At 45.1% G+C, this 22,932-nt stretch overlaps 1 protein-coding gene across 1 annotated transcript; it reads right to left on the bottom strand.

Annotated features, from left to right (window-relative positions):
• Positions 1–3,848: 3,848 nt before the first annotated feature.
• On the bottom strand, positions 3,849–22,718 carry LOC114118245 (uncharacterized). The gene is made up of 15 exons (XM_042232816.2): positions 22,643–22,718; positions 22,146–22,526; positions 20,932–21,102; positions 20,349–20,488; positions 18,620–18,760; positions 18,021–18,141; positions 17,591–17,775; positions 17,312–17,437; positions 16,988–17,180; positions 16,112–16,234; positions 13,698–13,849; positions 11,793–11,879; positions 10,020–10,166; positions 9,407–9,604; positions 3,849–5,649 (listed from the first exon to the last, which is right to left on the bottom strand). The coding sequence occupies exons 1-15, from the start codon at positions 22,716–22,718 to the stop codon at positions 5,497–5,499; spliced, it is 2,394 nt and encodes a 797-aa protein (XP_042088750.1). The 3' UTR covers positions 3,849–5,496.
• Positions 22,719–22,932: the final 214 nt, after the last annotated feature.

The raw sequence follows: 22,932 nt of genomic DNA, 5'->3' as shown, positions 1-22,932 counted from the left end.
GCTAGAGTCCATGGGGTCACAGAGAGTCAGACATGACTGAGTGACTGTTTAAATTATTGTAATTATAAATAGTTCTTAAGTCTGCTGTTTAATTTTTGTTTTCTGTTTTTTCTGTTTTCATTTGTCTTCTTGCTTTCTTTTTTCATTTGTTGCTTTAGGTATTGCATTTATAAGTATACAACTTGTCATAATCTATCATTGTTATTTTATCAACTTAAATGAAGCATAGAAATCTGAACCTCCTTCATTTCTCATTATGCTGTTGTCAAATATAATTTTAGAAAACTCAAAGGAGAAGGAAAGAAAGATTGCTTTTATCCTTATTTTTGCTTACTGTGTTCTTTCTTCCTGCTGTTCCAAGGTCCTTTCGTTTCTTTTATTTTTAGAGAATTTCCCTTAGCTTTTCTTTTAAGGTGGTTTGGGTTAGCTTTTCTTTATCTGTGAATGTATTGATTTTTTTCTTTTCTTTCCTAAAGAATATGTTCACCAAGGATAGAACACTGGGTTAATAGTTCTTTTATTTCAGTGCTAGAAAAATGTGCCACTTCTTCCTGGCTTTTATGGTTTTAATGAGAAGTCTAATGTCATATAAATTTTTTTTCCCTCTATAGGTAAGGTATTATTTTTCTCTGGCTGCTTTCAAAAGTCTTTCTCTGCTTTTCATTTTCAGAAGTCTAATTATGGTGCATCTTGGTATGGATGTCTTTGGTTTTACCTTGTTTGGAATTCACTCAGCTGTTTGCATCTGTAGATTTCTATCTCTTTCCAGATTTGAGGAGTTTTAGCCATTATTTCTTTGAATGCTCTTATAGTCTGTCTTCTTTCTCTTCTCCTTGTGAGACTTTGATGACTTGAATGCTAGATTATTTGTTATGGTAACATAGATCCCTGAGGCATTGACAAATTCATTTGTTCAGTTTTTTTCTCTCTGTTGTTCACATTTGGTCATTTCTATTATTCTGTCTAAAAATTCACATCTTTTTCCTCTATCCCTTTCATTTTACTGTTGAGCCTATCCACTGAGGTTTTCATTGGCTTTTATTTTTCAGTTCTAAAATTTTCATTTGATTCCTCTCCATCTTCTAGTTCTTTTGCTAACTTTATAGTTCCTTGCTGAGACTTCCATTTTTTTTTCATTTGTTTCAAGAATGTTCATAATTGCTTGTTGAAGAATTTTTAAGATGGCTCCTTTAAACTCTTTGAAATACAATTCTAATATTTTGCCCTTTTGGTCTTGGCATCTGTTGTGTTTTTTTTTTTTTTCACTCAGTTTTATATCTTTCTGGTTCTCTGACTGAAATCTGTATGTTTTTGATATTATAAGGTTTGAGAGCTTATTTAAACTTGGTTTTACCTATTTCCTTTGACACCATTCCACCCACTGTGGGGGATGGGTAGAGAATGATGCCTTGTACCTGCCTGATTAGAGACAGAGGTCCAGGTTCCCCATTTTGTCTGCACTGATATACAGGGAAGGGGTTTCTCATAAATTCCAGCTCCTCGTGCGGTATCCATTAATACTTTAATGAGGGTGATCCCATTACTAATGTGCAATGGTAAAAGTCCTGAGTCTGCAGTCCTCCAGTTGGCCTCCACCAGCAGGGAGGTGGTGCCATATGTTGGTAGATGTAGATTCCCCATGTGGTCACCACTGATAACATGGGGTATAGAGGGGCTTGTTACTGCCTTGAGGGGATGAAAACACCTCCTAGTTATCTGCTTTGTCTTCTCTGGCACTATCCCAGAAGGAGATTGGGGTACTTCATTACAGCCTAGCAAGAGTGGGAGTCTGGACTCCCCACTCAACTTTTGCTGGCATGGGTGGAGTCAGTTTTTTTCTGATATTTAATTGCAGTAAAGCAGTTACTGTCTCAAAGTTTTCCGTCTTGCTAAGCTGCCCCTTCCATAGTCCTTTGGCTGGAGAGAGCAGGCTTTTGGGGGGGCTTTTTGGTCTGCGCTTATTGGTATTTATGGGTTGCTGAGTTCTTTATTTAAAAGTCTGGAATATTAAGGGAAAAGGGAATCTGTGGAGTTCACCACCATATCCTACCTTAAGTTATGAAGTCCCTAGCTGGTCTATTTTCTTCTCTACACATTTCAGAATCCTCTTGTTTGTTTTCATAAATAATGTCCAGAGCCTTTAGTTCTTGGTGGGAGGAGCAGGGAAAAGATTATCTGTTTCATCCTTTTGGAAACAGAAGTCTGTGTACTACTTTTGAAATAAAAATTGTTTAAAAAATTATTTTAAGCATTGTATTTTTTGGGAAACTATTCTTTTTGTTGGTAGTTGGTAAAATATGGCTTCTATATCTACTGAGGTTTTCTTATTCTCTTTCTGATCAGTGGGCTGTGCGCATGTGTGTATGCACGTAAACTAATTCCTTAAAGATAATTAGAGTCTCAAAACTTCCAAAATGTACTATTGATTTGATTCAGCAATAAACACGCATAATGCAGCAGGAAGGAGAACATGTTCCCTGCCTTATAATCTGTGGCATTTCCCTCATTTCCCTTAAAAAGCATGTGCTTAGTAAAAGCCCACAGCTGTTAGTATACTAATCGAATCAAATGGAGGACCCAAGATGTTAGCCAGGAACCTAATAGAATCATGTTTTAGTAGGTGCTTTGTTCAGCAAAGAATGAGGAATATAGAGAAAAGATCTTTAATTTCATGACTTTTTCTTTGCCACCTCTCTGAAGACTTGGACTTTTAGTCTAACTATTCTAAATAATCTTATATGTCTGACTTACTTAATGTTTACTATGTTTTCTGGGAAATACACTTCATGATTTATGTGAGTACATGAAGTTCTTGACACATACTGAATATTTATCATACCAAAATAAGATTTACCTTCTCAAAGTATTGGGGAAGTCTTTAATCTTATAAAGTTACTATGCAATAATTTGGGGAGTATGCTTTACATAAGAATTCCCAGTTCATGAAAGAGACAGGTAAGTTGCCACATAGTCCATTATTAAGGGTGACTATCACTTTATCGGTATCTGATCTATGAAGGCAGCATGGAATTTTAATTGAGATCGTAACTAATGAAACAGTTTTAAAGGCTGACAGATTTTGTACTTACTTTGCCTGATGGTTAATCTAATGATTTAATCATTTAGGAAGACTAAGTGACCAGTCTCTAGCAACAAATAATGAGAACTTAATGATAGTGTAAGGTGGAAGAAATGGAGAAGCTACATACAGTGAGCTGATTCTGAGCATGTGAGAAACAGCTTGAATTGCTGACATTGGATTTGTAATCTGAGGTTTGGAGACTGTATTAAAATTTTTTGGCTTCCACTGAATTCATGTCATGGTTGTATATCTTCTAATTAGTATTCAAATCTACCCTGAAGCTTCAGTTTTAGATAACTGCTTGTCTCTTTGAAATTTTCCAGTCAGGGCCTCCAAAGTGAATTTTGCACATGCCACAAAGGCTATATTTTATGTATTCTCATTACATATCACCAAATGTTTTACAAATACATCCATCTCCTTTTGTGTGACTTGGTAACAAGCAATTTTAAGTAAGTTAGTCAGCCTGAAAATTGATGATATATACAAATTTTACATTTTTTAAAGAGGTTTAGCCTATATCTTTAAATGAATATAATAATAATATACATGATCTAATCTTTTAGTCACAGTGAAAATATCAGCATGTTTTTCTTCTGTGTCAAGAACTAGCCCATTATGTTATATATCTACCCCAAATTATAATATATATTTATGTGATTTTTACATTCATGTTCTCTTATCAGCTTCATTGGATGGCATACTGACATACTTAACAACTTTTAAAAATGCAGGCTTTTATTTTTTATTTTTCTAGATATAAAAATAAAACAGTAAAAGAAACATGTAGTTATTTCCATAAAAAGGCATTCTACAGAATGAGGAAAGATAGTTGCAGAATAAAAAATTCCTGCAAATCAATTAAAAAGAGGGGATCCAATGACAAATTAGCAAATGACTTGAACAAGTATCTCTAGAGAGAGGACTTTCACATGCTGCATAAATACATGAAAGATGCTCAATTCCACTGGCCATTGCTGCTGCTGCTGCTGCTAAGTTGCTTCAGTCGTGTCTGACTCTGTGCGACCCCACAGATGGCAGCCCACCAGGCTCCTCCATCCCTGGGTTTCTCCAGGCAAGAACACTGGAGTAGGTTGCCATTTCCTTCTGCCCACTGGCCATTAGGAAAATGCAAATTAAAAACTCACACCCAAGAGAATGGATAAAGTAAAAAAGATGGGAAATGCTAGTTCTGATAAGGATGGAGAGCAGTTAGAACTTTGATCCATGGCTGGTGGCCGCGTGTGATCACTTAGGAACGCGGGTTGATAGTATGTACTAACGTTGAACATATCCATATCCTCAGACCCAGCACTTGTTCTAAGTTAATACCTGACTAGGTATAGTCATCAAAAGGTGCACAGAACTATTTATATAACCCCAAGCTGGAAAACACTCACCTGTAGATCAGTATATGGTGAATAAATTAAGATATGTCTGCACCACAGAATACTTTACAACAAAGAGAATCAACAAAATACAACTACCTGCAACAATATGGATAAATCTCACAAACTTGAAGAAGAAAGAATTCATATTTTATGATTCTATTGGTGTGAAATTCATGAATAAGCAAAAACAATTTACGACGTTTGGAGTCAGGATGGTGGCCTGCCAGTCACCCTTCCTGGCAGGGGAGACGTGGGTGCTGCTGGAAGCTGGTAATGTTCTATTTCTTGGTCTGGATGCTTACATGGAAATGCTCATTTGGATGGTTTCATGAGGTGTCCATTAATGATATGTGCACTTGTAAAGTTGTGTGATCTTGAAACAATGCAATAAAATAATGTAATAAAAATGTAGTTTTCACCCCAGATACTGGTGATAACTTTGAAACAGACTGGAGCCCAGGATTAGAGTTGGTGCTCAGCTACATACATCTCTAGGTTGTTGCTGATCTTGATCTCAACATGTTTAGGTCACTATTCTGCTTAGAATAATGAGCATAATAATGCTTGGGGTTTTCTCTGCTAATTATATGTGACAAAATATTAATGTTTGTCCTTTGGGACCAGAGTATTTGGTGGTTTTTAAAGATATAACAATGTTTTAAATGCTCCAGATTTAAAACAAAACAGTAGTAGGTATCACTATGGAACACTGGGAGAAATCCCAAATGAGAAGGCAGTAGATCTGGTGACTGTTTATTCTCTTCCAGCTGGGTGAACTGGGGCAAGTCCAAGTCTCAGCTCCAGTTCTTTAAGATTAATACCTGACCTGCCTGAAAGCAGAGGGATTAACTCTGGAATCTAAGATCCACCATCTGTAGATAAAGTTTTAAAATAAGTGACTGATGATATTACCTGTTCAGACCACCATTGATTCCCAATCTTGTGTTCTGCTGACATGTTCAATGATAAACATGGTCCCAAACACACACAAAAATGTTGCAAAGTATATAGCAAAGTATGGTCTCAGTGCTGTAGGTCATCTGAACATCTCACCTTATCTTCATCTCCAAGCTGATCTCTTGTTTCTTTTGGGAGTTTTTGCTCTGCAGCAAGGATGCTTTTTAGGAAGTGTTCCATGTTGATAAAAAGGAGAAGATCTTTGTTTTTCTTAATATACTGTAGAGAGTATGAAAGATAAATTATAATAAACTTAAGATCTTTGCTCCCATTTATTCTAAGTACTCTTGAATCTTTGCCAGTACCTCAGAGTACTATATACAGTTCTGCTTTCTTAAAATAAAATGAGATCTCTTCATAAATGGTGGTTGGCAGAGTACTAATTAATACAAGCTCCACAACTTTCTCTGTCTTGGAAAAGAGGCTTTTAATACTTCTAAGCCTCAGATTTCTCATCTGTAAGTTAAGAATAAAAGTAACATCTACCGTACAAGAGCATGGGGAAGGTTAAATGAGATAATGCATGTAAAACTCTCAACAGAATGCCTGACACATGGCAAATGTGTAATGTTTGCTAGTATCTGCCTCCTAGATTGAGAAGTTTGGTGACATAGCATCAGTGTCCACATAAATCTATTCACTAGCACAGTAAACATATGAAAAGCCTGCTCTGAGGCTGGACTGTGGGTTATATCAGAAAAAACAAAGCAAACAACTCTGCCCTCATGGAGCTTATATTCTAGCAGGGGAAAAATGGAATAAGCAAATGTAAGTAAATCCTGAGGGGCTTGCCAGGTGGTGCAGTGGTAAAGAATATGTCTGCCAGTGTAGGAGACAAAGGAGATGCAGGTTCAATCCCTGGGTCGGGAAGATCCCCTGGAGGAGGAAGTGGCAACCTACTCTAGTATTCCTGCCTGGAGAATCCCACGGACAGAGGAGCCTGGCGGACTGCAGTTCATGGGGTTGCAAAAAGTTGGACATGACTGAGCGACTGAGCACACACCAGGCAAAAGTAAATTCTGTACTATGTTAGGACATGATGTAGGATAAGGAAAAGCAGAGCAAAGAGAAGCTGATGAACAAGGCAAAGAGGGTGGCGGAGTAAGACAGGCTTGTCAGGATAGTCGCTGAGGCGACACTTGAACAAAGACGTGAAGAAGACAAGGGAGGCAGGCATAGCCCAGGGTTTCTTAAACTCAGTGCTACTGACATTTGGGGATGGATGATTTTTTGCTGTGGGGCTGTCCTATCCACTGTAGGCTGTTTAGGGGCATCCGTGGTCTCTGCTACTGCTGCTGTGAAGTCGATTCAGTCGTGTCCGACTCTGTGCGACCCCATAGACAGCAGCCCACCAAGCTCCCCCGTCCCTGGGATTCTCCAGGCAAGAATACTGGAGTGGGTTGCCATTTCCTTCTCCAGTGCATGAAAGTGAAAAGTGAAAGTGAAGTCGCTCAGTCGTGTGGACTGCAGCCCACCAGGCTCCTCCATCCATGGAATTTTCCAGGCAAGAGTACCGGAGTGGGGTGCCATTGCCTTCTCCGTCTGTGGCCTCTATCCAGTAGTTAACAGTAGCACCACCTCCTCTGAGTCAGACCATTGAAAGTGTCTTCAGAGGTTGCCAAATATCCTGCCAGGAATAAAATTGCTTCTGTTGGGAGCTACTGCCTTAGAGGAATGAGCATTGCAGGTAGGACCATTAAGATCACTGTCCCTGGAGAGTCTGAAGACCAGTAGGGAGGAAAATGTGGTTGGAGGTGAGCTAATGAGGGGAAGAGAAGAAGGTGACAGAGTGAGACATGAAGGGGACTTGACTTCTTAGATTTTTACCCAAGTGAACTGAGGAACACAGCAGGACTTTGAGCAATCTCAACTTTCATTTTCAGAGGGTGACTATGACTACTGTGCTGAGAATACACTGCAGAGAGATGAGCATGGGCTTGGAGATGGGTTAGTAGGTCTGATGGTAGTCCAAGCAAGAGCTGCCTCGCATCAGGTTGGTAGCAGCGCAAGTGATGAGAAGTGATCAATTATAGACATACTTGAAGGTACAGTTTGTGAAGGATGAGTTTCTGAAGAATTTCCTGATGGATTGGTTTTGGGGTATATGTAACAGGTTTGGCCTGAAGAGAAGACTTTGGCTTGAAAAATCAGAACACAGTTGCCATCAGTGGAGATGGGGAACGTTTTAAGTGGAGCAGGTTTGAAAAGAAGATTGGCTTTGGGCCTGTTGAGTCTGAGCTACTTATAAGACATTCCCCTGGAGATGGTTAGCGTGTGTGTTAGTCACTCAGTTGTGTCCGACCCTTTGTAACCCTATGGACTGTAGCCAGCCAGGCTTCTCTCTCCAGGGAATTCTCCAGGCAAGACTACTGGAGTGAATTACCATTTCCTTCTTTGGGAGATCTTTCTGACCCAGGGATTGAACCTGGGTCTCCTGCATTGCAGGCAGATTCTTTACTGATTGAGCCACCAGGTAAGCCCAGATGGCAAGTAAGCAGTTGGATATATGAGCTGAGATAGAGTTGGGTTGAGGGTGAAGAAAAAATTTGAGAGTTGTTGACATATAGATGAGATTTAGATGACATATAGATCTCATTTAGATGAGATTTAAAGCTAGACCACTGGGCGAGATCCCCAAGGGGAGTGAATATAGAAGAGGACAGGACCGAATCCTGTCCTTCGAACATTAAGAGGCCAGGGAGAGGAGGAAGGATCAGCAAAGGAGATTGAGAAGGAACAGTCAGGGAGGGAGGAGGAAAACCAGAGGCGGCCAGTGTCCTGGGACTCCAGTAAAGAAGGTGGATCGAACTGGAGAAAGTGATCAGATGGGTCAAATGCTGCTATGAGGTGAGGACAGCGCGTTGACTGTTTTCTGAGATTTGTGCTAGACTATAATAATTTTGTAATCTGGATGACCAACATCACTATCACCATCAACAGCCACAAGATGAATCAGTAACTAATGGAGAGTTAATTACAGGGAGATGTATATGGACTATTTCCTTAGCAGTCAGGTGATCAAGAATCTAGTCTCAATTCTACCACTACAAACAGCTGTATGGTTTGGAGCAAACTGCTAAATCTACCTTTAAATACAAATGTGACTAAAAATATGTATGCTACCAAGATTGCTGGGTGGCTTGAATGAGACTATGTATATGTGTGTGTGTGTGTGTGTGTGTGTGTACACACATATATAGGCCTTGAAAATGTATGGAGTTTTATCTACATAATGAAAAAAAAAGATATCCTCTTATTTCTGACTCAACAATGAATTGACCTTTAATGGAAGAACAGAAGATAGTCTTTTTAAGATCATAGATTTAAATTTTATATTTTCATAGTTAAAAAGCTGAGATAATATTGATATAAAAGTACTTATTAAGTATTAAGGATGCCACTGTCAAACTTGCACAGAAAAGAGCATACAGTAAGTTTGGGTAAACAAGCTACCCCTTGGGCATCTAAATGTAGTCTCTAAGTCACAGTAAGTTTTATAGATGGAATTCTGCTTATTTATTGATAATATGTTAATGGAATATTAATGAACTGTGGAGCCATATTTGCAATCCCCATGAGCCAGGTCCCCCCCGTTTGCCCTGTAGAACATAGGGTTTAAAAAATACTGTCATATGTGGTTTGAGAAGCAGCCTGGATGTCAAGGCAATGTGCCATCTTGGGAGGCAAGAAACACATGCATAGGTCATTCACGGAGGCATTTAATCTGTGAAGGAGTCAATTTTAAAACCATGTGCTACCCAGGGAACTTCGCTCAGTGTTACTTGGCAGCCTGGATGGGCAGGAAGCTTGGGGGAGAATGGATTCATGTATATATAAACATGGCTAAGTCGCTCTGTGTGCACTCAAAACTACCACAACATTGTTAATCAGCTATGCTCCAACATAAAATAGAAAGTGTAAACAAAAAACACAAACACAAACAAAACCACGGGCTACACAAGTTAAAGTCAGTCACCTCCTCCGACGACTCTGGCTCCAAGTGGGACTCATGCTTTCTTACAATGAGTTTAGAGAGAAGGTCTCTTCCTCTTTCAGAGATGGGCTGCTCTCCCAGCAGAAGAGCACTTATGCTTTGGCCAAGTTTACTGTCCTGGGAAACTGTCGACATTCGCAGAGTGATAGAGAATGCTTCCCTGAAGTAGGCCTTCAGCCCCTGGTCAGGAAAAGTGAGCGCGGCAGATCAGTCTGGCCTCTAGGAAATGGCTAGTGTAGCTTTAAAATTACAGTTGAAAGAGAAATGGGACTTGAGATGGACCATCTTTACTCGCCTGCTTGTAATTCTGGTGAGGTTCAAATACTGACAATGCAATAGCCACAGAAAAGGGTGATGCTGTTCTCAGAGGAAGGCTGCTTCTCTCCAGAATTCTTAGAGAGCTGTATGCATTTTTCATATGCTGCCATGGGAAATTTGTTTGGGAAAATCTTAGCCAGGCAGTAGGAACCAAGGGCCATCGGTGGGACTTAAGTAGATCCGAAATATTTCAAAGCTTATAGCATTTACTATCTTGGGGAATGGGCATGAGTCATAAAGTAAGAGAAGCAAAAAGCCCTCTGCATGTTATAAATACCTTGTAAAATGACCTCAGAAAGGCGGGGTTGGAGTCCTGGTGGAGGTCATCGGCAGCGATGTGGGCCAGGCAGTGGATCAACAGCAGAACAAAGCTTCCCACCGACGCCAAACACTCTCTCCCAACAAACAGTGTGTTTTCAGCTCTCTGAGTGGAGAAAATACCCAAACTTGGGTATGTCAACCTCAGGAAATATTTCCCCTGCCTCTCTCTTTGTCTAGTTTTATCTGATCTAAAACAACTTGGGGAATCATAAAGTTAGAGACTCCCTGGGTTAAATGGAAATTTATTGAAGGGAAGATTCAGAGCGCAAGGGAAAATTGTTTTAGCTCAACTGTCTGAATAAATCATTTTCTCCATCATCTCCCATCTTTTTTTTTGCTACCCCTGGCTTACAGAAATACAGAAAACAAACTTGCAAATTCAGAGAAAACTTATTCATGTATCTCTGTTTATTTATTTATTTTTAATCCTTGAACGCCAATTACTGTTTCTTTACTCAGTGGTTCTCAGACTTAGTGTGAATGAGGATCATTTGGGTGTGATTCTATTTGGGGGACCCATCCCAGGATTTCTGGTTCTGTGGGCTTTAGGTGGACTCGCCATTTCCATCTTACCAAACTCCCCAGGTGGTTGATAGACGAGGGTCCGAGGACCACAGTTTGAGAAGCATCGTCTTATGGGGCTATCAGGTTTTCTTTGTCTTTCATGCCTTTTTTGTAATCAAGTTCTCAAATCTCTTGTCTTGCCTAACTGATCTGAAATAACTCCTTGCTAATTCTCTTAAGAGGTGATAGGTTGGCATGGAAAAACCTTAGATGATTTGGAATCAGACAGTCTGAGATCAGTTTCTGGAATTAGCTGCAGGTGTCAGCACAGACGCATGGTTACAAAATGAGTTTGGTGTAAAATTCATCTGGACTTGAGTTTTGACTCTTGCCACGTTGTGATCTTGGGCAAATAACTTGGCCTCTCTGGGACTCAGTTTCCTAATGCATTAAATGGAAAGTACCCTTCCCCAACCCCTGGGGTTAGGTGGCTATAAATTATAAGTGAGAGAATGCATGTGAGACATATGGCCTAGTGCCTGGCACATAACACTCCATGACTCCTGAGTTTGCCTCCCCATTAGTAAGATGGGAGTCAAGATTGCTTACTTCATAGATGCTTTGAGGATCAAGTGAAATAATACCTGGAGAATATCATACAGGGGTAATTTTTGGTCTTATTAAATCCCCTAACAACTTGCTAGCCAAGTATAAGCCACTTGCTTGTCCTCTAACCTTGGTTAGCAGTCCCCTCTCACAATCACTGTTTTCTGTCATAGTATTTAAGGTCCATACACACCAGCTGAGAGGACCCCACCATGGCACTGCCAGTCTACATGTTTGAGGAACTACCAGGACAGGAACAATTTAGATCCTTCCCCATAGAAAGATGCTGACTGTGCAGGATTTCCTGAGCTTGGAACCATGCCTCTTACGGGAAACACCAGTCTGGAACCACTGGCTTCGATATGGACAGATTCATTAACGGGCACAAAGCCATTGTGATTCTCTGGGCACAAGCCAGGACACAGTCATTTCACTAATTAGACAAAGCTCTTACATAGGGACATTTATTATGCCTTAGCCAGATGACTTATTACCTAGAGGGAGTAAAACATCTGAGGACTTAGAAAAATACTCTACAACATTTGCTCTTTTTTGCTTCTGTCTTTACTAGACCTAGAATTTGACAAACCTCACACGTGGGATTGGGAATTTGAAATACCTGATAGAAGAAGGAACCTTGGAAGGCATTGTCTGAGGCTTCCATGGCAGGAAGATGAGAAGCAATCTGCAGGGTGATTTTTGGAGCCTGAAAAGAATTAAAAAAAAAACAAACAAACCATGAAACCTATCTCTCTGTTAAAAAATTCTCCTGCAGCTCAATTACATAGCACCAACCAATAATGGGAAGTAAATGAACTGGGGTATCAATTTAAATTATAACAGGATAAGTGGATTCAGGGACACCACCCTTATGGCAGAAAGTGAAGAGGAACTAAAAGCCTCTTGATGAAAGTGAAAGTGGAGAGTGAAAAAGTTGGCTTAAAGCTCAACATTCAGAAAACGAAGATCATGGCATCTGGTCCCATCACTTCATGGGAAATAGATGGGGAAACAGTGGAAACAGTGTCAGACTTTATTTTTTGGGGCTCCCAAATCACTGCAGATGGTGACTGCAGCCATGAAATTAAAAGACGCTTACTCCTTGGAAGAAAAGTTATGACCAACCTAGATAGCATATTCAAAAGCAGAGACATTACTTTGCTGACTAAGGTCCGTCTAGTCAAGGCTATGGTTTTTCCAGTAGTCATGTATGGATGTGAGAGTTGGACTGTGAAGAAAGCTGAGCACCGAAGAATTGATGCTTTTGAAGTGTGATGTTGGAGAAGACTCTTGAGAGTCCCTTGGTCTGCAAGGAGATCCAACCAGTCCATTCTGAAGGAGATCAGCCCTGGGATTTCTTTGGAAGGAATGATGCTAAAGCTGAAACTCCAGTACTTTGGCCACCTCATGTGAAGAGTTGACTCATTGGCAAAGACTCTGACACTGGGAGGGATTAGGGGCAGGAGCAGAAGGGGACGACAGAGGATGAGATGGCTGGATGGCATCACTGACTTGGTGGATGTAAGTCTGAGTGAACTCCAGGAGTTGGTGATGGACAGGGAGGCCTGGCGTGCTGCAATTCATGGGGTGGCAAAGAGTCGGACACGACTGAATGACTGAACTGACCTAAACTGAAGTGGATTCAGTATAGACTATAGAAAAGTGGAAGGAGTATTTATTAACTTGGTGCTGGGAATTTATGCTAACTACTAGGTTTGATTTGCCACTTTTCTAAACAGAGGTTCAGTAGCAATCAGGCATGAAGGCTCTCGGGCCAAGATGCCTGCCTTCTAACCCTTTTGGTTGTGTGTTCTTGGAAAAGTTTCCTCACCCATTCTGTATCTTCTTCCCTCCACCTTAAATGAGAAAAAAAAAAAAAAAAAGTATCTATGCCACTTGGATTTTGTGAAGATTAAATGAGTTAATTCAGACAGACTAATATAACAGTGAAATGGCAACCAACTCCAGTACTTTTGCCTGGGAAATCCCATGGACAGAGGAGTCTGGTGGGCTATATAGTCCGTGGGGTCTCAGAAGAGTTGGACATGACTGAGCATGCGTATGCATGTGCACTAGAACATTCTGTGTCATGTAAGTCATTCACTTTGAGTACCAGTTATTTCACCTACAAAAAAATTCCATTGTCAAAAAAATATTCCACTGTCTCATAGAATCAGAATTCAGGTTATTCGGTGTAAACAAAACAAAGTATGCAAAATTGCTTTCTACATTATAAAGTCAAAACAGACTTCATTTTAAAGACAATGAATGCTGAAGCAGCGGTGGGATCTCTCAGATCAGAGGAGAGCCTGTTCTCTGCCTGTATTCTTCCCATTATCCTATCATTTGAGAGATTAGGCTTTCAACTGGTAAAATGATTCACTTAGAAGCGAGACTTGGAAAGTTCTCTGTTCCCGGTGCTTCAGCCTAAGGAATATCCACTATCTCAAAGCCTCCTTCCTGGTGACCCTGCCCTTCTGAACTCCACGGATGACTGCTCCACAGAGACCAGAACAAGGCTCACCTGAAGCTGGGGGATGAGGAGGTGTAGGATGGAGAGGCCATGCTCGTAAACCACGAACTCCCTGGCAGAGAGGTCTGTGGACGGCACAGTTATCAGCTCTTCCTTCTGCGTTATCTGAGGTTTGGGGAGATCTTGCAAAGAGCTTTTGAGGGCTGCAGAGAAAAACAGTAAGACTTCACTGACTATTCTGTGCGGTAACAATACATTAACTAAACAACAACGACACAATTCAACTTAGGAAAAGGTGTATTTGGATCCATCCATCCATCCATCCGTCCGTCCATCCATCCTCCGGTGCTAAAGCCTCCTATATACACATTGTGGCTCAGGCCTTCTGCCCGTCTTCATGGAAAAGAAACTGAGTCCCAGTCATTCGGAACAAAGGCACCAGCACAACAGAATGAGGGTCCAGAAAAGATGGCAACACATTTTCTTCTATTTCATAGGGTTGTTTGGAGCATTAAAATGTAATGTACTCAGAACAGTGTCTGGTACTCAGTAAGCACTCAGTAAATGTTAGTTGTATTAACAGTCTTACTTCCCCACAAAATTGTCTCTATTGTGCCTTGGGTCTTTAAACATTTTCTATTTTCTTTTTATTCTTGAGAGGACAATTAAAAAAATAAAAGACGAGCAACATGGTATAGGAAAGAATGCTGAACGAGCGGTCAGAGGACCTGATTTCTGGTGCAGGTTTGGTAAGACTCTGGGAAAGCCACTTAACCACTTTGAGCATCAGTTATCTCATCTATAAAAAAAATTCCACTGTCAAAAAAATAGTCTACTGTCTCACAGAATCAGAATTTGGGTTATTATGTATAAACAAGACAATGTATATAAATTGCTTTCTACATTATAAAATCAATATAGACTTCATTATAAAGACAATGAATGTTGAAGCAGTGGTGGGACTTCTCAAAGGAAGGCCCATTCTCTGCCTGTATTCTTCTTAGCTTACCGCAAGGGGAGGCAGAATTAATATTGAGAATGGTCAAGTTCTGGGGACAGCAAATTTTTTCTTTAAAGGGTCAAAAAGTAAATCTTTTAGGCTTTTACAACCAAGAGACAAGATCGGGGTTCACACTGAGTGTTCCCGCTCATCACGGTAGAAGTGTGGCTTTATTCCCTTACAAAACCTTCCCTTGCTTCTCTGATGTGAAGGCCTGCCCTCCTGAGAACTCACTGAAATTTCTGCCTTCATCTCCCTTGCAGCACTGCCTTTAGGATGTTGGATAATTTTTCATTTGGGGAAGAGGTTAAGAACACAGACTCGGGGGTGAGACTCTCTGGGCTTGAATTCCAGCTGAACTCCTCATTAGCAATATGATTTTTGACTGTTTACTTGACCTATTCAGAAGCTTCAGTTTCCTTATCTATGAAATGGCTAACACCACATACTTGGCTGGGTTGTTGTAAAGATTTAATGAGCTAACAGAACCAAAGATTTAGAATACCACAGGGTATATTATAAAGCAGTCAGTAGAAATGTTATTCTTTTGACATTTCCCCTAATCCCTGGAGTAGGGATAGGCTACCCACTCCAGTATTCTTGGGCTCGTCTTGTGGCTCAGCTGGTAAAGAATCCGCCTGCAATGCAGGAGACCTGGGTTCGGTCCCTGGGTTGGGAAGATCCCCTGGAGAAGGGAAAGGCTACTCACTCCAGTGTTCTGGCCTGGAGAATTCCATGGACTGTATAGTCCATGGGGTCGCAAAGAGTCGGACACGACTGAGTGACTTTGACTTTCACTTTCTAATCATTTAAAAATAGAAAAACCATTCTAAGCTTAAACAGAGAGCAAGCTGGAGTTGGCCTATGGGCAATGGTTTGCTGACGTGAAGTCAGATTGGAAGATGTTTTTGGAGCTGTGCATACTAGTGGCCTGCATCACGGTCAGCTGAAAGACATGCACTCATTTCCTGTTAATCGTCTCCCACCTGGGATGTAGGTGAGTTGAAACAGACTCGCGCCTTCAGTTCAGGCAGGCCAGCCGTGTTCCCTTTCCAATTTCAAGGGGGTGGTTTTGGTAAAGTAATCTGGAGTTCCTTTTGAGGGCAAGGTCTTCTTTCTCTCTGTCTCCCCCATCTCCCTGTATCTCACACTCTTCCATTAACTGCTGGTAACACATGACTGGGACAGAATCTCAAGAGTTAGATTCAGTGTTTTGTGGGTAGATAGAGGGCCTTTAGGAATTCCCTTTGGGGAAATGGCCAAGTTTTTAATTACAGTGGGACTTTTGATTTCTATTTATTATTCCTCATATGGAAAATCCCTTGGATTTTAGGATAGGGGTAGGGAGAAAGGGATGATTGGTAAGTTGGGATTCTGATACTTCTGGTCCTGTGGGTTATACCACTGAACACCTTCCGTGTGTCATAGTAATTCTAAACCAGGGCTCCCAGGGGAAGGAGGTCACCTGGTTTGTGATGCACCTGTCCTTGCAGTTCAGCTTCATCCTTGTGAGCTTGGGACCTGATATCTACCTTCCTCAGGGCAGAGAAGAGTGGTGAGGCCCATATGAAGTCAACTTTATCTGCATCTGAACAGAGGAGAAGAAAGTAGTAGTAGCAGTAGTTGTAAGGGCAGAGGACTGTGGCCAAAGTCAAAAAGAGCATCGGGTGTGACAGGTGGCTCTACAGTGGCCGCCATGCACCCCATGGGTTATCTCTACAGTGGCCGCCTTGCACTCCATGTGTGCCCATGCCCTTGCGTTATCTCCTCCCCTTGAGTGTGGGTTGGATATACTGATTTACTCCTAATGAATAGAATATGGCAAAAGTGATGAGATCTGGATGCAAAAAGGCTGTTGTTTCAATTTTTGGGGGCCTCTCTCACTTGCTCCAGAGGAAACCAGTCGCCATGTTGTGAACGCCTTATGAAGCCCATGTGGCAAGGAGCTGATGTCTCTGGACACAAGTCAGAGAGGACTTGAGTTCTGCCAACAGCAATGAGACTGAACTCGGACTGTGCAGTCACACCTGGAGATGACAGCAGCCGGGCCTGATCCCTCGATGGAGCTGGTATGAGACCCTGAACCAGAGGCCACTAGCTAAGCTTCTTGACCCACAGAAAAACTGAGATAATAATGTTCGTTGTTTCAAGCCATACAACTTTGGGGCAGTTTGTTTCACAGCAATGTATAAGTAACACATTGAGTTTCTTTAAGGTCTTAAAGAACCCACCACGGCCACACTCTTATGGAGCTCGAAGCTCTAACTGTAGTGCTAGCACTTTATCACGCATGATCAGGACTGGTGGCAGAAGGAAATGCTGGCCCCATGATCCACCTCACCTGTTCCTGGTCCCCCATCCTCCAGTCCTAGGCCGTGGCCTTGATCGCCCACTAGCGCTGCAGTGAGGCTCTTCAGGAAGGGAATCAGCAGGGGGCAGGCAGCAGCCTGGTCCCTGGGAGAAGTGGTGATGGTTCCGTAAAACCTGTCTCCAGGGTAATTCTCCAAACATACAGGGGTCCCCGAGGCAACAATCTAGGATGAAACAGTCAGAAGCTAGTCCTGTGCTTGGTTCCACGTGGTTTCTCTGGAGCTTCTCTCTGTTGGGGAGCCTCCAACAAAAGTTGGACACACACATCTCCTTGGCCAAGGCCAGAGGTCAGTACCTGGATGTGCAAGAGCTGGAGGCGGCTCAGCTCCCGCTGGTACTGCAGCTGACCAAGGGCCCTATCCAGGGCACTCTGCCTCTCCCTCACCACCTCCTGCAGCTCATCAGAGAGATGCTGGACCACCTAGGACACAGGAAGTGAAGTGCCCTGAGTGGAAGGGAGAGTCTTTCTCTTTCTCCCTGCTTCCCTCCCAGCCCACCCATTGAAGAGCCACATCTGATGTCAGGGGTGAATGTGCTGTCTCACGTGATCCCCTGGGCAGCCTCCGAGTCTCACCTTCCTGGAGCGGCTCCAGACCTGTGGGCGTTGATCCCTGCTGGCCTGTAGCCGCATCTCCTCCTCCTGGCCCCGCAGCCGGCCTACCGCTTGCCTGAGCTTTTCTGCCGCCTGCCCTAAACTCTGCAGGACTTGCTGTAGGCCCAGCATCACCTTCGCCTCCTGCTCCCACTCCTCTCTGTCTGCTGCAAGGGGCAGAGAGAAGAGCCACATGGCAGTGCCTACCTCTGGAGGGAGGGAGGAGACGGAAAGACACGGTGGTTTATTGGAGCCCAGAGAAGGAACCTGCCAGGTCAGGGCCAGGGACTGGCTGGATACCTAGGAGGCCCAGAAGCACGTGAGAGGGCAGGAGAGACCCCGGCTGGGGATCTGGGGTTGGCGGCACCCCTCCCGGGAGGCTTTGCTCCGAGGATCGAGGATTGGCGCCCACCTTGAGCGAGCAGGTCCCGCTCTCTCTGGCCGCTCAGGCCGCTCAGGGCTCCCGCTCTCCTCTGGGTCTCCCGCAGGCAGAGGGCCTCCAGGGCTGCGCAGGCCTCCTCAGCGGCCCTCAGCTGAGAGAGGGGGAGATGAGGGGCACAGAGCGATGGGTCCAGGAGGGGAAGGCAGGAGTTGGGGGCTGGGCCAGCTCCTCCCCCCCACCCCTCATCCTGCTGAGACACTTAGGAAAGAAAAGTGAAAGTGAAGTCGCTCAGTCTGTCTGACTCTTCGCAACCCCAGGGACTGGGGCCTGCCAGGCTTCTCTATCCATGGGATTCTCCAGGCAAGGATACTGGAGTGGGTTGCCACTCCCTTCTCCAGGGGATCTTCCCGACCCAGGGATCGAACCACGGTCTCCGCACTGAGGGCAGCCGCTTTACCGTCTGAGCCACCAAAAGCCCCAAAGTTTGGGCTTGGAGCTGGGGAATGAATCCTGGGACATTTTCTGCCCTGAGATGGATTCCATTTCTGCGGTTGGCTGGAGAAAAGGGCTCCCCGCTTCTAGGAGAAACCCGTAGGTCTGGGGCCTAGAGGAGGGGCCTCTGGGCTCACCCGCAGCCCAGGGTCTTGGCGGGGCGTGGAGAGCAGCCCCCGGCTCGCGGTGCCCAGCTGTTCCGCCAGCCGAACCTCTTCCTGCTCCTGGCAGCGCCAGTACTGCTCCCGCGCTCTCAGCTCCTTCTCCAGGGTGTCCAGCTACAACGCTCAGCTTGTTTAGGGTCCGGACACTTTCTCTCCTCCCAGCCTGGGGTCTGGCTTCAGACCCCTCAAAGCCTCTTAAGCCTTGGCCTTCCCCCCTCCTCTGGGCATCCATGACTAAGCTTGGTGAGGCAGTTGCCTTGGTGGGAGATGGAAAAATAATCACCACTCACCGTCTGCAAGCTCCCAGGCCTTCCCTCCCTATTTCTAACACCTAGACTCTCCCGGGCCACTGTCCCCTGCCCACCTGTCTCCAGCGATGGGCAGGAGGCAGCGGGAAACTGCTCTCAGATGCTCGTATTGACCCTTCATGCTCCTGTGACCCTGGGAGTTGGGGCTAGCATTAAATTTCTTGGCTTCTAACCAGAATCTTTTATGACTTGTCCATCTTTGTTTCTGAAAGTGTAACTAGGCTGAGAATGCATGGGAGGACCCTAAATCATTTTCATTGCAGTGGAGAACCTGCCAAAGGCTGAATTACTGCAGGGACCTCCTGCTCTAGTCTGGCCCTGCTCCCATCTGTTCTCTGCACTGCTGGCAGAGGGAACTTTCTAGAATGCAGACTATACGTACACATGTGCAAGCGTGCTAAGTCACCTCAGTCGTGTCTGACTCTTTGTGACTGTATGGACTATAGCCCGCCAGGCTCCTCTGTCCGTGGGAGTCTCCAGGCAAGAATACTGGAGTGGGTTGTCATGCCCTCTTCCAGGGGATCTTCCCAACCCAGGGACTGAACCCATATCTCTTATGTCTCCTGCACTGGCAGGCGGGTTCTTTACTACTAGTGCCACCTGGGAGGCCCCATATAGACACATATCAAGCATAAAAAGGTCTGGAAGGAGGTGTGCCATGTTAACAGTGGCCTGCATTTGGAGGGAGAGACCGGAGGAGAGGCGTGTCGTGTCTGGATAGAGGAGCAAACTGGGGGGAGGGAGTTGCTGATGGCAGATGGAGTGGGAGGAACTGGGAGCAGGATGCTCTTTCATCTTTATTTGGATACTTTAAAAAATGTATTAATAATAGGATTCTGAGTAATTTGTTTTCTTTTTGTATTGTCCCCAAATTTCCAAATTTAACGGCCTTGAAAACATGCATGTCTGATCATTACACTTGGATTCTGATCATATCAGCTTCAAATCTTTCAATGGCTTTCATGATAAATCACATTTCTTGGCTTCAGCCACACACCCAAGGCTGCTTATGCTTCATTTCCTGCCTTCCCCATTGGCCTCACCTGCTGCCTTTGCCCCTCTGCCTTCCTCATTCTCCCGGAACACTCATGGCCTCACGCCTGCCACCTTTGCCCTTGCTGGTCCCTGGGCCTTTCTCTGAGTCCTTCTTCAGGTTTCAGCAGGGCTGCCCCTTTGGGGGGCCTTCCTAGAACTCTCACCCTGTGATTTAGATGTCCCTCCTCTGTCCTCCCTTCACATCCTGTAAACCTTGAGCATGGCTGGCACCTACGTCTGCCCAGTGCCCCGTCTAGCTGTCTGCTTCTCAGCACCTAACACAGTGCCTGGGACACAGGAGGTTCTTGATGTGTATTTGCTGAGTGAACGAAGAAATAGGGTAAATGCCTCCTACATACCAGACCAGGGTCTCTCACTCCTCGGGGTAAGGCCTCCAGCACCTGGATGATGGGCACCACAACCCCGGTGGAAGGGTCCGTTTGAGCGCCAATGACGGGACCGGGTTCCCCAGTCAAGGGGTCTATGGCTTGGGCCCCAACTGCAATTGGGACCAGACCTGTGGGATGCCAAGCCCACCCCTGATTTCTGGAACCAGAGATGGGGAAAGAAGGCAGGGGTAGTCTTGGGAAGAAGGAAATATGGCTGTGAGAGAGCTAAAGGAGCCCCAAGAAACATGCTGATCCTTCAAGGCGCTCCGAGCTGGATTAGAGGGTTTCCTGGAAGCCACAGGACCCTGAGGGTGAGGGGGGCGTGGGGTTTCTGAAGTGCTCATCTTTGAATTTTCTCAGTGGGGGGTAAGTGATCTGTGCTACCAGGGTTCTAGAATCTCTGAGCTCCTCTACTCTGGGTCTCAGCAGCCCTGGTGGAAGCATCAGAATGACCCCATTCCTTGGCTCATGAGTGAGTGGGCTGCAGGCACCCCTCCCAAGATTTATAGGGTCTTCAGTCAGGGCTTTCAGAGACCCCCAGGTTCCCTCCTACCTTTGCCGCCTGCATCTTCCATCGAACCTGCCACGGGTGTGGCATGGCCAGCATCTCCGTCACTCTCCATGCCCAGGATGGGCACCATGAGCCCTGAGCCCTCAGGGTCTGGGATCTCCATCCCATACAGGGCCGGGACCCACAGCACTGTCCCCGGATAGCGCATCACCCCTAACACAAGGTGGGGGACACAGGGGCAGAAGGTGAGGGCGGAGGGCCACACCAAGGTTCGAGGGGCTGTGTCTGTCCATCCCTGCTAAGACTGCATCTGTTTGCCCACCTTAACATTTTGAATTCATCAAGGAAGGACTGAATACTTAAAAATAAAGCAGCAGGTCTTTGGGGGGAGCTGAGAGCAATTTCTAGGCTAGGCTGAAAAGGTGGAAGACAGGGGACAGACTTTCTTGAAACACCTCCATGTGCCAGAATCTAAGCTCAGAACTCCATATAAAATCTATTTCATTTGGTCCTACAACTAAATCTCTAAAGGATGTACAATTTTAATCCTCATTTTAAAGATGCTGTAAACAGAGGCAGAGGGAGGTTTAATAACTTGCCCAAGGTAAAAGAGGTTATAAACGGTGGGGCAGGTCTTCAAACTCAAGTCAGTTCTGATCCCAAGGCCTGGTTCTTTTCTGACACATCCTGGGCAGAAGTTTCTAGAAGTGTGTGAGATAAGCTCCAGCAAGATGCCGCTGCTACTTCCTTTCCCTGCCTTTCCTTGTGCTGGTGCTGTAGGGGAGGTAGAGGAGTTGGGTGGGCTCCTTTCCTGAGTTTATTCATGGGAAGTTGAAGGCTGTTGACAAGGAGACTGGGGACTCCGGAGACTCAGGCTTTAGGCCCCGCTGTGCAGTTAAGTAGCTATGGGACCCTGTGGGTGAGTCTCTTAGCTCCCTCAGCTTCAGATTCTGCAATGTAAAGTGGGCGTCATCACATGTTATGGTGCTTGGGGGTCCTATGAAATTACCAGAGAATATCCACTCTACTAACATCAAGTGTAAGACCCAGTGGAATTGGCCAGAGGTTAAAACACTGAGATTGAAAGCCAAGCATTCATGAGCTCACGGCATGAAGTCACCGAATTCTTTCTCTTCCCTTGATCCCATGTGTGACTGGCCGGTGAGGCTGCCGGCCTGTCCCTGAGCTTACGGGCTGAGGGGCAGTAAAGCTCCAGGTTATTCTGGTTCTGGGCTTTCGGGGCCAGGGAGCCGTACCTATCCTGCCACCGATGGCCTCCAGGCTCTCCGCTGCCTTCTGCTGTCTCTGCAGCTGCCAGGCCTGCTGCAGGAGGTGGTGCAGGCTCAGGGCCAGTGCCTGTCTCATGTCCTTGACGGCAGCCTCCAGGAGCCCCTGTCCCCTCGGCCCTGGCCTCTCCTGGGAGCTCCGGAGCACTGCAATCACTCGCCTCTGGGCTGCCAGCACATTGGCATCCAGTAGGCCCTGGGGCCCTCCTGTATGGGGCACAGTGCGGCCCTCCAGTCGGGAAGCCCCCTGGAGCCGGACTGGCTTCCTGCTCAGTGGCTCCACAAAGCTGTCACCAGGCAGCAGGAGGTTCCCCGAGGCATCTCGAAGTCCTCCCAGTGCAAGCACCTGGCCTGGAGGCAAGAACCAGAGAGAGGGGGATGCGAGAAAGGATGGAGGTGGGTGAGGCAAGAGAGAACTGGTGGTGGGGGGGTGGCCAGGACAGAGTGAGTGACAGGCGGGGGGTGGCGGTCGGGGGGTGGGGCAGAGTCTGGGGTGAGGGAGGGCAGGGGGGAGAAGGAATGTCTTTCTTGATAGAAAAACATCCATATGCTTTTACTGCAGAAGCAGCTCAGTTCTCACCCCTGCCTCCCACCCTGGGCGGGGCGGGGGGCACTGTGCTGAAGATGAGGGTGAGGGAAACCGGGAAGGAGAGGAAAGGTAGCCAGAGCATGAAGGGTGGAAATATGGGCGGGCTTGGGGTGGAGGCTGCAGACTAGACCAGAATGTGGAGGGTCTGGGGTGCTGAGGGGAGGGGCT

Source organism: Ovis aries, chromosome 15, assembly GCF_016772045.2.
Source record: "Ovis aries strain OAR_USU_Benz2616 breed Rambouillet chromosome 15, ARS-UI_Ramb_v3.0, whole genome shotgun sequence".
NCBI classification, from domain to species: Eukaryota; Metazoa; Chordata; class Mammalia; order Artiodactyla; family Bovidae; genus Ovis; species Ovis aries.
This window is presented reverse-complemented; position numbering and strand designations above follow the sequence as displayed.